General features: G+C 48.1%; 1 protein-coding gene across 2 annotated transcripts in view; it reads left to right on the top strand.

Annotated features, from left to right (window-relative positions):
* LOC107209383 (RUNX family transcription factor 1) overlaps nucleotides 1-15956 on the top strand; it is a 126854-nt gene that overhangs the window by 86359 nt on the left and 24539 nt on the right. For both annotated transcript variants that reach the window (XM_015639050.1, XM_033518165.1), the window contains one exon: nucleotides 3935-4091. In XM_015639050.1, coding sequence (XP_015494536.1) covers nucleotides 3935-4091 — 157 coding nt within the window. The remainder of the gene's footprint in view (nucleotides 1-3934; nucleotides 4092-15956) is intronic.

Here is a 15956-nt window from a genome sequence, read left to right as displayed (position 1 = left end):
AAAATCATCTCCTTTGGAGTAAAATCCTCCTCCCTTGGAGTAAAATCATCTCCTTTGGAGTAAAATCATCTCCTTTGGAGTAAAATCCTCCTCCCCTGGCTCAGGCTCTTTTTTTGAGCCGGGACTGTGGCTGACTCCCTGAACTCTCTGATTTTCCGGCTGCTGCCGGGGATTGGCTCCCGAGCGAGGGCAGGAGAAGGGAATTCTTGTCGTTATCCTTTTATCCGAGCCGGGAGCCGCACAGACACGCAGCTCCCGGGAGCCCCGGGGCTCCACTTAGGCTCGGGATTTGTCAAGCCCGGGCTGTTTTTGCGGTCACTGCTAAAGCCCGGCTGCCTCGGCCGACACAACTTTTATTTTTTCACTTTGTTGAAGGCCACCAGACTCGAACCTTTCCTCTGTTTTGGGGAGAGGAGAGACGAGGGAGAAGGGAATCAGCTCGGCTTTGGGAATTCCTGCTGCCGAGGGAAAAGTTTTATTGTGTCTGCTCTTGTTTTTCCGCAGATAAAGAGCGGGGCAAAGGGAGGAACTGATCACGGGCTCACTTCCTAAATTCCCACATTTAGATTAATTATTACACCCAGCACAGGGCTGTTAATTAGCAGAGTTTTCCTGCTGGAAGGCAGAAATCCGGGAAGGGAGATAAGAGGAATCCCGGTTTTTCCAGGGGGATCCCATTCCCGATCACATCCCGGAGTGGAGGAGGAAGGATGGGATCAGCCTCTCTTCCCTCTCCTTCCCGATCCTCATCCCTGGAAGTTGGGAATGAGCCGCTGATGTGGAAATTTCCCTTGGGAAATAAAAAGAATTCCAGGGGTTTTCAGAGAATCCGCAGCCGCTTTCCCTCCTCTGTCCCCGCCCGCAGCCTCAGCGCTCACACAGCTCCCAGAAATTTGGAAAACTGGGATAATTTCACCTGGAAATAGCCAGGAGGGGGGAAAAATATATAAATATATCTATAAAAATAATCAAACCCACCCAAAAATCAGGAAAAGGTTTCATTAGGAGAGCCTGGAAGGGTGGGATGAGCCAGCACCTGCTGCCTCCGTGTTCCTCATCTTCACCCCCCAAATTCTCTCTCCTTGGAGAAATAAATCCTGAGAGAATAAATCCTGAGAGAATAAATCCTGAGAGAATAAATCCTGAGAGAATAACTCCTGAAAGAATTCGCCACACCTCAGTGTTTTTCTACTAAATATAAAGTATTTGCAAAGCCGTTTTAAAAATCGGGATTTTTTTAAAGATCCTTTGGCCCAGTGGAAAAAACAAAATAAAATTCAGATCATTCCCCTGCTGCCAAAATTTTGTTTGCATCTGACAAAAAAGGGCTGAGTTTTATCGAGTATTTCTTCTTTTTATTCACTGTAGGAATAAAAAGAGGCAGAGAGAGAGGAGTTTTCTCCTCACTTTTAGAAAAATCCACTAAAAAAATCTGTGGGATTGGGAGATTATTTCAATCCAGAGGGATCAATTTTCATTGGTTTGTCCTAAATTTAAGAACGATTCTGAAAAAAATGAGAAAAAAGAATTCACAATAACCAATAAGGTGCCATATAAATTCATTGTCCAAATGCTGTTAAGAATCTGAATCTTAATTTAAGAGGCCAATTTGGATTAATTGATGCCGGAGAAGTAAATTTAGATACCCCACAGCACTGCAAACCTGATATTCTTCTTGCTTCTCTGGAAATACAATTTTTTTTAGAGGTAAAAAGTACAACAAAGTCCTTGATAACTCCAGGAACAAGTCCCAGCTTATCTGTTTAGTCTTTTTTCTAATGTAAATATTTGTATTTCTGTTTCTATTGTCTGTGACTTTTCAAGTCCAGTTTCTTTTCTGGGCTGGGTCAGTTTTTTGACTCATTTTTAAGATTTTCTTCCCGTTTCTATCGCCGAGGTTGGGACTTGAAAGCTTTAAAATATTTCTGTCAGAGATTACTGGCCCTGGATCCACGAAAAACCTCGTGAAAGCTTAAAATCCTGGCATAAATTCCCTTAAATTCAATATTTGCATGGCAGGGTAATGCCCTGATTTTCCCTTTTCCCTGTTTTTCCTCCATTAGATGTGGATGCATCAAGGTTTTGCAGGAATTTTTAAGAACTGCCTGCGGAGCTGCTGATTTTGTGACGATTTCCAAGCTCCAGCATTTCCAGCAGGGAAATTTCTGCCAAAATCAGGGAAATCTGAAAAGCTGAGCTGAGAACAGGCCCAAAAAAACCAAATTACAGCTCAGAGAGGAGAACAAAAACCCAAAAATCAGGGCCGGGGAGGAACGGGGAAAGAGGAAGTTGAAATCAAGATGTAAAGAGGGAATTTTGACCCAGAGATTTTAGCTTTGCATGTGGAAGTGAAAATCAGGGTTAGGGGTGAGCAAAGGGGAGAGGACAGAAGTGAAAAGATCAGCCTCCTGCGGAAAAAAAAAGCTGGGAAATGCCTGAAATTGGGGAATTCTCTCATATTTTGGGAGGCTGGGGAATAAAAATCAGGGCTGGATCAAGTCAAGGAGCTGCTGATCCTGTTTTTAAAGAGCAAACAGATCAGAAAAGAGAAATAAAATCAGGTTGTGACAAACTTCAGCCAATTGTAACTGCCTGGACTGAAGTCAGAAAATGTTAAGAGGAAGGAAAATCTCGAGCTGCAACTCAGAGGACGCAATGCAGGGCTGGTTCCTCTTCCAGAGGGCAAAAGAGGAATTAAAAACAAGCTGGATTTTTATCTCTGGGTTTGTTTTTTTTTTGGGGGGGGTGGTAGTGCTGTGGAATTGGGGAAACAGCAATGGGCTCTAAAGAAAATCAGACAAAATAATTCAAGCTCTGATTTTTACCAGAGGACATGGAGAGAGATCCCAGATATCCACGGAGTTCCAGCAGGTTGGATTTGTTTGGGGGATTCAAGAAAATACAAGAAAAATTAAATTTTTCATCATTAAGCCAGTGTGAAGAGTGTCAACAGAACAGAATACCTGAGTTCCCAAATCTTGATAGTTCTCATCAAAAAACCCAGTGAATCCCCTGTTCCTAAAGGTTTGATGGATTCTGGCACCAAGGAGCACAAATATTTTGGGAAAAGGGAAAAGTCCTTAGTTCAGGTCATGATTTCCATCCATCCGCTCGAGGGTGAGGTCTGAAAATTATTTTCTTTATGCTCCTGAAGGGGAAAAAAAGGGAATTGTTCAGTAAATTGGGGTTAAACATTTGATTGAGGCCTGATTTTCCGTGGCCTTGCTCTGGATTTCTGCTTGGGCAGCTCCGTTAAAAGCTCCTGATATAAATCAAACCATGGAGCGCTGCTACTTGAATTTATTTATTGACAATTACAGAGATTTTGGAAAGCCCTTTTTCTGTGTTTTTCATCTGGGAGTGTTTTCCATTTCACGTCTTGCTGTGTGTTCTGGAGGTGCATCAGAATTCCAAGGAATTTTTTCCTTGGAAAAATTACAAAAAAATTGATTTAAAATGGTAGAAATCCACGACAAGGAGTCAAAAAAAACCCCAAAACATGCATTTTAAAAAATATGTGTGATGGTAATATAATGATCCTTTAAAAATTCACTAATTTAGGTCCTTTGGTTCTGCAGGAAATAGGGAGAGGAATTTTTTATCCGGATTGGAAAACATTTTAGCGCAGCACCAAATCAACCTCCACACTCCCATTCAACAGCGGGCGGGTGTGGAATTTATCATTTCAGAGCTCAGATTCCATAACCCAATGGAAAAATCCTCAGTTAGGATCCTTGATTCTCTGCTCTCGATTAGAAGGGGACAACACTTGGTGGGGAAGAAGAGGATTCCCATTCCAACAAATCAGGAATGATTCCCATCTCCTCCAACGCCCGCTTGGCCCGCCCAGCTTTTCACCGCGGCTTTTTCGCCCCCTCAGTTCTATCTTTCAATGAAAGGCAGGAAACGGAGGGTTCTGCTCTTGCTGTTGCAGGTGGTGGCCCTGGGGGACGTCCCCGACGGGACCCTGGTGACGGTGATGGCCGGGAATGACGAGAATTACTCGGCGGAGCTGCGCAACGCCACGGCCGCCATGAAGAACCAGGTGGCGCGGTTCAACGACCTGCGCTTCGTGGGCAGGAGCGGCAGAGGTACGGGGAGGGGATTTCAGCTTCATCTTCTGCCTCTGGACACGGGGCTGGGGGTTTTTATCCACCAGGGAATGAATGCTGGAAAACCTAGCTCCATGCCAAAGGTGCGGGATGAGCTGGATGGGTTCCCGTGTTTCCTTCCCGGCCCGTTTTCCGTGTTGCGCTGATTTTTTAAGAGGTGAAATCCCGTTGAGGGGGGAAAAAAAAGAGATGAAATCCCACCCAGAGAGTGGCATTTCGACTCTGGCAGCCGCCCTCGGTAATTCAGGCAGTGTGGTGTTACCCGTGGTTAGGCCCAAGTGGCAGATTTTCAATTTGAAATGAGAATTTTCAGCTCGTGGTCATCTCGGGGCTCCCCAGCATTCTCCAGAAAAACTGGTCTTTGCAACAGAGAGAGTCAGGCTAAAAATACAAATAATTCCCACACAGATCTAAAAATTCCACAGGTTCCTGGCCTGCTGAAGGCTCTTTCTCTGACCTTTTTTTCTCTCAAAGTTCAACAGTCACGGCACTTGATGTCTCCTGCAGTGTGGAGAGGAGAGAGCAGGCAGGACAGAGGGGTTTAAAATCAGATTTATCTCTACCGTAACCAGTAGCTGCTGGTAGAAATAGAAAGGCTTTTGGAGCACAAATAAGAGTTGAAGTTGACTTAGAGTGGGACTGTATGGAGTACTGAGAAGCTGCAAATAGCACCTGATGTGTGAGTGGGCAGGTGCACAAAGCTTCATCCCAAAGAAATCTGCAGAAAACCCTTTAAAACTTCATTCCTTAATCCTAAATCCCATCAATTCCCAAAGAAGCACTTAAAATAAACCGATAGAACGGTGAGGGGACTTCAGGGAGGTTCAGCCAAACCCCCAAAGAGAAGCCAGTGAGCTGTGGCTCAGAAAAAGCCCAGGAGAAGGAGCAGCCTCTCTCTTTTAAGGTCAGGGATGAAAATCCGTCACATTTCCAGCGTGAATTTATTATGTATTTTCCTTCTGTTTAATTTTGTCTTTAAATTTGGGACGGGGCGTTACGGTATTCCAGCATTATTCCAGGACAATTCAGTGGCAGAGCAGCATCTCCTGAACTCCAGGAGGTCTCATTTTGGAGCAATCTGTGCTCTGGTGTCCCTCAGAAGTCGAGGATTGCTGCCCCTTCCTCACCACTTTCCCCTCCCTCTGTTCCCACGTGGCACCCGAGCCTCATCCTGCTCCCACACCTGGCTTCCTGATTTTCGGGAGAGTCCCAGAGCTGACCCACTTCTGGCTTTTATTCCAAACGGGAGATGTGTCAGGCTGGAGAGCGAGGAAGTTCTCCTGATTATACACAACAGCTTTTCCCTCTCCTTTGAAGTGAAAAGCGCCCGCCGACACCCTTCCAACACAAACACAACGCCGCAGAAGCGCGGCCCTGCCGGAGCGCTAAATACGTTTGAGGAATAAAATCCCCATCCCAGTTTTCCTCTGGGTCCTGCAGCGTTTTTTAGCTGAGGGTACAGAGGCAGCTGCCTCTCAAATTGTGTTGTTTGGGCCGTCTTCAAATGGAAAACACCCGCAGCTGAGAACGTCGCCTTGTAATGCCAGCGAGGAATAATAATAGGGTAATGCAGAGCAAATTATATCCATTTACTGAAAACATGAGAGATGCTGTAATGTCTAAAAGTATCAGTCATTAAACGTGGTCATTTGGAATATTAAAGGTACCACCTTTTCAGTAAATGGAATTTGCATTATGATTCAGAGCTGACTGTTTAGAAGATTCAAATGAATAGCTGGCAGAGTGCTGGAGAAGCTCATAAAAACAAACCTGTAGTTCAGTTCCTGGCCATGGTAATGAGGCTGGAAATCATAACAGGCAACTGGGGGAGCCTCAAGGTCAAAATCCAGCAGCTGGGACAAAGCAGGCCCTATTTCTTGGGAATAGGGAACCCTTCCCCTGCTCCTTGGGCCGCTCCCAGACACCAGCCTGAGGTTTCCAGGTGTGATATCCAGATCCAGGTGCCCAGGATCCTGTAAGTGGAGGGATTTGGGAATGCTGTGTGCTATTAGTCAGGCTCCCAGGTTCAACATCCTCACCTGCCCATCTTTGGGCTGGTGACTAATGGATGCTTTTGTTTACTCCTCCGCCAGGGGATTGTTTTCCAAAGGTGGGGATTGTTTGCCTTTGTGCGGGATTTGGGAGCTGCTGTTCTGCGGCATTTGCACAAAGCCTGCAGCAGAAGGTGGCTGCTTCAAAGGGCACTGCTGCCTTTGATACTTCGCTGCAGGAAAATGAAGCCCGACTGTGTTTGCCGTGGAATATTTGAGCTGGGATCAGCTCAGTGCCACCGGTGATAATGCGGTGCCAGGGGCGTTGTGCGAGCAGGGACTGAGAGTTCACCTCGGTTCAGGGCACGGTGGAGGCTCCCTGGGTCCCTCAGGGGATTTAAAATCCTTGTTTTAAATCCCTGATGGAGAATCAGGAATGATTCTGAGTGGTGATCATAGGGTTTAAAACCCCCATTAAAATCCCCCCAGCAGCCACAGCTCCGGCCCTTCCCAGGAGGAAATTCCTGTTCTTGACGCCCTTCATAAATAATTTCAATTTCTTCCATGAAATCCAGCAAGACAGTCTGTATCAAACATTATTTTCTGTGTTTTCCTCCCAGTTTTGGAGGAAATCCCCCTGAGCTGGGAGGTTCATTTCCCCTCATCAATATTTGGCACCAAATACCAGCCAAAGTTTCAGCCTCGTCCCGTGCCCAACACCCAGAGTTTGCCTCATGCTTGCTAAAAGAGTTAAAAACCCAAAACATTTGATTTTCTTCACGCACAAAATAGGAGCGAAACTGTCACGGGTCACCCCAAACCTGGAGATGTGGTAGAAAAGCAATTTGGTTTGGTTTTTTTTCCCCCCCTCAGCCGAAGAGATTTCCATTGGATTTGGCCGGGATCCAAGGCTCCGATTCCTCAGCCCAGTGTGAGAATGCTACTGGGCAAACCTGCCCGTCTGGCTCGGGAGCCCCACCGAGTCATTTCGGGAAGAAAAATGTCCTTTTAAAACTCCAGCCAATCTCAGCCTCCCCCCTTGGCCTGATTACCTGCTTAAAACAAAATTAATCTTGATTTTTCGCCCTCCGTTCCTGAACATTCCAAGCTTCCAACTGCTCCTGCTGCAACGTATCCCTGTTTTTTTAGTGGATAAAGAACCGGTTTAGGTCACTCTGATGAAATGGATCTGATGCAAAAAAGCCTGACAGTGTAGAAGTTCATTGGCTGAAATTAAAAATAAATAGTTATTTTGGAGCGGGAAAGCTCCGTGGCTTGGGGAACACGAAATATTTTCCTCATGGAATCATTAATCCCAGTTCCTATCTCCTTTGGAGGACGTAAGATTCCAAAAATCCCAACAAATAAACATGTTTTCCAGATGAAAATGATTATTAATGGGTTATCCTAAGAGTAGCTAATGGAGAAGTGTCTTGGCTTGCTGCAGGAGATCTCAATCTAAACCTGAGACTTGGAGCTCCAGGACAGTTTTAAAAACTGCACCTTGGAGAGGATGGAAAATTAAATCCGTGCTTATATTTCCTCAGGATTAGAGGGATTGGAGTAAATTTGGTGGAATTTTTCAATTTCCACAGAGCCAGAGCAGGTGTAGCTTTGTAGAACACGAGAGATTTTACCAAGCACAATTTCTGCTTCCCTCTGGATATCATTCCCAGGGAAAAAAAAAAAAAAAAAGAAATAAAAAAATCAAGACAAAAAAAAATCTCAAAAATACTCAAACTCCAAAAATTACTGGCCAGGATTCCAAATCCAATTATTTTTATTGGTCTTCCCAAGCCAGAATTCTGCTCCTTCTGTGCAGGCTGCGTTATTTGAGCACTTGGTTGAAATTGATTTTATTTTATTTTTTTTTAACTGAAATGCACTTAAAAATACTAAAAGTATGTGCAAAACAGAGGATGCTGCCCTTCAGCAGGGTCGTAAAACCAGTATTAAGCAGGCGTCCAGGTTCTGATCCAAGCCTTTGGAATGCTGCAGGGGACGTGGGATCAGATCCTGGAGTCACAACAAGCAGAGTTTGCCAGATGGGATGAAAAGAGGAGAAATCCATCGGCAATCAACTGGAAAAAAAAAGGGTCAATTGATAGAGTTTAAAATAAGTTATTTATTTGGGGTTTGGATTGATAAGGATGTGGCATTTGAAGGATGCTACAGCCAATAGAAGGGAATGGGAATTTTCTTTGGATATTGGGAAGAAATTCTTCCCTGTGAGGGTGGGCTTGGGCTGGAATGGATTTCCCAGAGAAGTCCAGAGATGCCTGGAAGTGGCCAAGGCCAGGTTGGAGCAGCCTGGGAGAGTGGCAGGTGTCCCTGCCCAGGGAACTGGATGATCTTTATTGTTCCTTCTGATCCCAACTCATTCCATGATTCCGTAACTCAGTGAAAGGAAGGGCCCTGGGCGTGTGTTGGAGGCTCATCTTCCAGGACTCCTCTCCAAGGACTCCTCTCCCTCCGTTCTCTTCTGGATGGGGAATTTTCCCCTTAAAAAAACCGAGGCCAGGAGTGATAAATTTAGTTTTAAGTGATTTAGGGTGGCTCGGTTGCGTCATTAATTTGAGCCGAGGTTCACATTCAATCCCAGGGAGGCTGGGCAGCAAACCCAGCCCTCCAAGGGCATGGAAACCTCGGCAGGGAAGTGGTGGAAGGAGGAAAGGAGAGGAAAAGCCTTTCCCAGTGCCTGAGGTGTCTCGGGCTGGCCCTGAGCAGCCAGGGTTGTGCAAATCCCCAGTTGTGGAATTAACCCCAGGGATGGTGCTGCTCCTCACAGGGGTTGGACTCCCAAAAATCATCCTGTGGGACGAGACCGGCCCTTGGCAGGGATGTAATGGCAGGAGAAGGGAGAGGAAAAGCCTCTCCCAGAGCCCAGGGTTCCTTGGGCACGTTTGCTCTGAGCAGCTGGATTTGTGAATCCCTGATTGTGGAATTAACCCCACGGATGATGCTGCTCCATGCAGGGGTGGGATTCCCAAAAAACATTCTGTGGGATGAGGCTGAGCAGCAAACCCAGCCCTCCAAGGGGATGGGAACCTCAGCAGAGAAGTGATGGAAGGAGGAAAGGAGAGGAAAAGCCTTTCCCAGAGCCCGAGGTGCCTTGGGCTCGTTCTGAGCAGCCAGGGTTGTGTATGAATTAACCCCATGGATTAACCCCTGCTCCTCACAGGGGTTGGACTCCCAAAAATCATTCTCTGGGATGAGGCTCAGCAGCAAACCCAGCCCTCCAAGGGGATGGGAACTTCAGCAGGGATGCAGTGGCAGGAGAAGAAGGGAAAATCCTTTCCCAGTGCTCGAGGTGCCTTGGGTTTGATCCGAGTGGCTGGATTTAGGAATCTCTGATTGAGGAATTAACCCCATGGATGATGCTGCTCCATGCAGGGCTTGGATTCCCAAAAAACATTCCCTGGGATGAGGCTGAGCAGCAAACCCAGCCCCACAAGGGGATGGAAACCTCAGCAGGGATGCAGTGGCAGGAGGAAAGGAGGGGAGAAGCTTTTCCCAGTGCTCGTGGTTCCTCGGGCACTCTGGCTCCGAGCAGCCGGGGCTATGAATCTCCAGTCATGGAATTAACTCCATGGATGGTGCTGCTCCTCACAGGGGTGGGATTCCCAAAAAACATTCTCTGGGATGAGGCTGAGCAGCAAACCCAGCCCTCCAAGGGGATGGGAACCTTGGCAAGGAAGTAATGGAAGGAGGAAAGGAAAATGTTTCCCAGTGCTTGAGGTGCCTTGGGCTTGCTCCGAGTGGCTGGATTTAGGAATCTCTGATGGAGGAATTAACTCCATGAGTGATGCTGCTCCTCACAGGGGCTGGATTCCCAAAAACCATCCTGTGGGATGAGGCTGAGCAGCAAACCCAGCCCCACAAGGGGATGGAAACCTCGGCAGGGATGCAGTGGCAGGAGAAGGGGGAGGAAGCTTTTCCCGGTGCTCAAGGTGCTCCCTCGCTCCGAGCAGCCGGATCCGGGAATCCACAACCATGAAATGAACCCCATGGATGGTGCTGCTCCTCACAGGACTCCCCAAAACCATCCCGTGGTGGATGAGGCTGAGCTCTGCCAGCTCCCAAAAACCCCTCTCTGCCTCCTTACTAAAGATTTCATCGGGGCGAATAAACTCCCTCTCCGAACGCGTCAACAAGAGAAAAATAACGGCAGAGGGCTCGGAGAACTTCCTGTCTCCGGGAGCATTCCTGCTGTAAACAGTGGCCATGCCAAGTGCTGAACCACTGCCCTCAGCCCAATAACAATAAATCTATTTTTTGGTTCTGCACAGCTCCGCTTGGACATTTTTGCAGCGGCGAGGATGAGGCAGACGCCACCCTCGGAGCGTTTTCCCAAATTATTTTTATTTTTTATTTTTTTCCCCTGATAAAAAGGGCTTCCCAGAATGTTGTTTAGGGAAAATAAAGTACCTCTCTAGATGAAAAGGTTACATAGTTTTGAGAGATCTGTTTGCCCTGCAGCTCTTCTTGTTTTTATATTTATTTTATTTTTTTAAATTTGTCTTTTTTTGGTTTTTTTCGGTGTCACCCTTTAGAACTCCTGGAGTTCTGGTTAAAATATACTGATTTTTGTGTGTGTGTGTGTCCCCCCATATCCCAACTCCAATAAGAGCAGCTATTTTGTCACCAAAATAAAATCCTGCTGGGAGATAAATCAGGCTTAGGGCTGGCCAGAGAACTTGAGCAGGAGTGAGGATGCTGCAAATCAGTGGCTCACAATCGCTGTCAAGAGAGTCTTTTCCAGCACAGTCATGTGCATAAACCCTCATCCAGCTGAATCAGTCTCTGTTCCCTTCCAAAAACCCTTTAGGAGCAGGAAAAAAATATTAAAAATAGACTTTTTTGGTAAATTTTCTATTCCTTTAACTGTGTCTCTCCAACTTTTTGCCCCCATCCTGCTCCCTGATGTTTTTCCCACTGCATTATTTCCACACAGTTTTCTCAGCCTCTCCAAATTGTCATTCCCTTCATCTCTGCCCCCCTTTCCTCCCTCTCTGGATGATATTCCTGGGATTCCCCTTGGAGAGCTGCAGCCTTTGGGAACAGGGCAGGAATTCCTTGAGCAGTGGGGCAGGTTTGGGGCTCAAAAAAAGGATTCAAGGACCAATCCCAAATTCCTGTTGGCTTTTCCCACTGAACCTGTGTGGGGAGGAGGTTCTGGAGAGAGGGAAGGAGCTGCCTGGAGGGCTCAGTGCCATCAGAGCTCTCCAGTGGGGCGCTGCTTGGAGCTGTGTGTGTGTCCACATCAGTTCCCTGAAATTTAGGGAGGAACCGAAGGAAAAGCTTTGGCAAAGCCACAGATTTTTCAGAGGCTGGGCTTTGTGTGCAAAGCCCTGTCCATCTCCAAGGCCACGGAGCTGGCTCTGGGGGAAGCTGGCAGCTTCCAGGCTGGTAATGGCAGCGTTATCCCCCTCCCTGGGCATCCATCGAGTGACCCCGGGGCTTTTCCGAGCTCTGGGATCGATGTGCGCCGCATTAGCGGAATGACAGCGCGGAGACTCCTTGCTCCAAGCAAATCAGCTCCGAGGGAACAGTCCCAGGGCAGCTGCTGTGCTCACAGAGCTACTGGAGGGATGCACAGGTCGGGATCGATCGGCTCCAGGTGGAATTCCTTATTGCTGGAATGGCCTTGAGGGTGAGGGAAGTGTTCCTTGCCTTTCCTGCTCAGACAGGGTGGTGCTCTTCCAGGGAATCCACACCTTCCCGGCTCCCTGGAGCCTCAGCCTCTGCCTGCAGCCGTGCCCAGGGGTCACCAGTGCTCCACAGGGCATGGAGAGCGTGTGTTCCCAGCTCCTGAGCCTTGGAATCATGGAATGGCTTGGGAAGGAAGGGATGGTAAAGATCACCTCGTTCCAACCCCCCTGTCACGGTCAGGGAGAATTTTCCCTATCCCAGAATCACATCCAGCCTGGCCTTGGGCACTGCCAGGGATCCAGGGGCAGCCCCAGCTGCTCTGGCAATTCCATCCCAGCCCCTGCCCACCCTGCCAGGGAACAATCCCTGCCCAAGATGCCAAGATCCAGCCCTGCCCTCTGCCCCTGGCAGCCATTCCCTGGCTCCTGGCCCTGCAGCCCTTGGCAATTGTCTCTCTCCATTCCTTGGAGAAGAGCAGCAGCAGCTTCCAAAGCAAGGAGAGGCTGCAGGCCAAGGCAAACTGACCCCTCTGAGGACTTGGGGATGTTTTTCAGGAGAAGCCCCCTCAGAAATGCCCCTGGACTGGGGGAAGGGGAGAGGTGAGAGCTGTAATTTTGGCCTTAATCCCACTTCAGACGGATAAATCCGCTCGTGAATCTGGGCCTTAACCTTTCCATGTCTCTGTCAGCCCTATAAAGTCTGGGGGATAATTTCTACCTCAAAAAGCTGATGAATGGTCTGAAATTATAGCTGGGCTCTGGACTATCATTAGGCTTAAGAATCCCAAGGCATTTTCAGCGAGAAGGTGGGAGAAGCTTTGCATTGGAGCCATTTCATCCTGAACTGTCCTTTCCACCTGCTCTTCCTGTTTTTCCCTTTCCCTGAACTCCTCAGCAGTGACACAGCAGCCAGGACAGTTTGTGGGGAGAGCTGGATGCGCTTTTTGTGGAGGTCAGGTCACTCCTGAGCGCTCCACAAGCAGCCTGAGCTCTGGTGCAGACGAGCACTTTATTTAAAACAAAAATGATTTTGCACTGAGGGAACAAAAAATAAACAAAAAACAAAATTCCCTGATATTTACATCACAGCTTGGAAGCAAAAATTCAGGTTTTGGGGAGCCCATGCATAGAAGCAGCAGAAATTTCCATTAGAGCCATTTCTGGGGGAAAAAAATTAATTCCACCCTCTCCAAATGTCTGCTCAAACATCCTTGTGGAAATTGAGGACCTCTATTTCAAGCCTTTAAATATTTTAATGCTAATTTTTGTTTCTAAGGGCTCCAGCTGAGATCTCCTTGTGCTGCCACTTGTGCAGGGGCACCCCAAGCACTTCATTCCTGCTGGGCTGTAATTATTGTCTCCACCCAAGTTCAGAAGAATTTTATGGTGGTTACTGCAGCAGCTCCACTTAGAGGCTGCTTGGCTTTTCCATTAAAAGGTTTTTCTTCTCCCCCTAAAAATTAAATCTATGGATTTAATGGTATCCTCTGTTTTGGAAACTTGATCTGCAGGCTTGAACTCTCAGGCAGCATCCCACCCCAAAAATTCAGCTCCAGCAGGTCACTGGGGTTGTTTTTGAGGAGGAAAAACCCATTCAGCAGAGGTTGGTGTAACTCTGGTGCAGACACATCCACAGGAGCCACTCCAAAACCCAAAATTTCCACAGGACCTCAGGACTCTGAGACACAAATGATGCTCCTGGAAGCCAGAACTCAAAACAATCCTGCTCTGGAATCACCCAGCAGCGTGCAGGGTTTGGTGGTTGGGGCTGCTGGGGTTGGCAGAGGTGACTCCTGGCTGTGTCAGCTCCTGGGTGTCACCCTCGGGTGGCTTTTGTGTCCCTGAGCCCCCCGAGGTGAGACCCCACCTGCAGAGCTGCCCCAGCCCTGGGACCAGCCCAGGGAGCAGCTGGAGCTGCTGGAGAGAGCCCAGAGGAGGCTCCAGGATGAGCAGAGGGATGGAGCAGCTCTGCTGGCAGGAAAGGCTGGCCCAGCTGCCATTGTTCAGCCTGGCCAGGAGAAGCTTTGGGCTGAGCTCAGGGTGGCCTTGCAGGGCCTGAAGGAGCCCCAGGAAAGCTGGAGAGAGACAATTGCCAAGGGCTGCAGGGCCAGGAGCCAGGGAATGGCTTCAGACTGACAGAAAGTGGGTTTAGATGGGATGTTGAGGAGAAATTCTTTAAGTGAGGGTGCTGAGGCACTGGAAAATGTTTCCCAGAGCAGCTGGGGCTGCCCCTGGATCCCTGGCAGTGCCCAAGGCCAGGCTGGACATTGGGAGCTCCTGGGACAGTGGGAGGTGTCCCTGCCATGGCAGGGCTAGAAATGAAATGATCTTTAAAATCCCTCCCAACCCAAACCACCCAGAGATTCTGTTGTAGGACACTCTGTCTTCAGAGACCTCCTCTTTTCTCCATCCTCTTTTATTTCTCTCTTCTCCCAAATTCCCAGCTATTTTCCTCCCTGTCTTCTGCTGCAGCTCCTCCCTGATCCATGGCCACGACCATTTCCCACCCCTGCAGCTCAGCTGCCACACATTTTCATCCTCTGAACGCAGCTTTTTGTGTTTTTGTGGCACCTCAGCTCAAGCACCATCACAGGGAAAATCACACCAAGGTGGCAGAAGCAGCAGGAATTCAGCTGAGACTCCTCTTTTACATCACAGCCAGGAACTTTTCCAAGGAATACCCATCAAATCCAAGCTGCTGGAGGAGAAAAAGGCTGTCAGGTGCTGCCCTTTTCCACCCTTGCCAGGCTGGGATCAGCACAGGATGGTGTCACCACCACAGCCCACAGCCCAGGGAAGTGAAACCCCTCAGCAGCACAGAAGTGAAACTGGCTGCACACAAATTGTCAAATTCGAGTGTAAACATCTGTCCTCCCCAAAAAAAACCCCAAAAGAACCCTCACAGACAGAAAAATCGTGGCTTTTTTAGTGAGCTCAGTCCCACCCTTGCAGCCTTTCACACCCTGTTGTGCAAGGGAGAGGCTTCTGAGGGCTCCAGGTGAAATGCTGAAGGTGTTGTCTGCTCCAGGAAGGAACAAAAAAGCAGCACTGAAGCAGAAATGTGATTTTCAATTGGCACTGACACGTTTCTGGCACGCTGGGTGCTCACCCCATCAGGAAGAGGTGTCTCTGAGGGGAGGGATTTCAATGTTGGTAGCACAAGGAAAGAGGGGAAAAGTGACTTTAGAGCCTCCCTCCCTCCTCCTTGAGGGAGCTGAGATTTCAGACTCCTCCAGGGAAGCTTCCCAAGATATTTCTGCTCTTTTGATATCCTGGGATCCCTCTGGAGCTCCTCTGAGGATCCCCCAGAGCCTTTTCATCCCTTGATCCCAGGCAGCATCCCCAGCCTCCTGCCCTTGCTGATTGTTTCTCTTTTCCTGGAACCTGGATCTACCTGAGAACCCTCCCAGGCATTTTTTGGGAGTCTTTTCTCTTCTCCTCAAAGGAATTGAGATCCCAGGGAGCAGCAAAACTCAGGTTTTATTAAATAACACCAAGGGCAGCGCCAGCTTCCACATCTGCCTGGGTCAGTATTTCACGTCTGCACCTCAGGATGATATTTTTGACTTCTGAAATAAGCAAATTATCAGGGAAAAATCTCCCCAAGAGCAACAGGGACTTCCCTTATCACCCAGATAAGGTGAAATTCAAGCTGAGTGCCTGCTGAGCTCGGCAATGTCTCCATTACTCGATTTCAGTGATGTCATTTGGGTTGCTCAATGCAATTCCTGCCTTGCCTGAGGTTAAAAGTGCCAAAATAATCGGTGCATTTTGGCTTCACCAGAATAATTGAAAGGATTCCACCCCAAGACAGAACTTTCTGCTGGTGTCCTGGTTCTGGGAACCCCAGAGCTGCTTCCCAGCCCAGAACTGGAATTGTCAGGCAGGAAAAAACCTGGAGAAAGAGAGGGAAGGAACGTGAAGGGAATTTCTGGAGGGCTGCAGGGAAGGGGGAAAAGGGAAGGGGAAAACCAGGACCAGCTGTGCTTTTCCAGCTGAGCTGCTTTTCCAGCTTTATCGTGGAAAAAAAATCAGGATTTGGGAGTTGGGGAGGAAAAGGAAAAGGGAAAATCCAGGATCAACAATGTCCCTGCAGGAATGAGCTGCTTTATCAACTTTTATTGCATAAAAAAATCAGGATTTGGGAGTTGGGAAGGAAAAGGAAAGAGAAAATCCAGCACCAACCATGTTCCTGAAGGAAT

The sequence above is a fragment of the Parus major genome, chromosome 1 (assembly GCF_001522545.3).
Source record: "Parus major isolate Abel chromosome 1, Parus_major1.1, whole genome shotgun sequence".
Taxonomy (NCBI): domain Eukaryota; kingdom Metazoa; phylum Chordata; class Aves; order Passeriformes; family Paridae; genus Parus; species Parus major.
The sequence above is the reverse complement of the archived record's forward strand: the minus strand, read 5'-3'. Positions and strand labels throughout refer to the sequence as shown.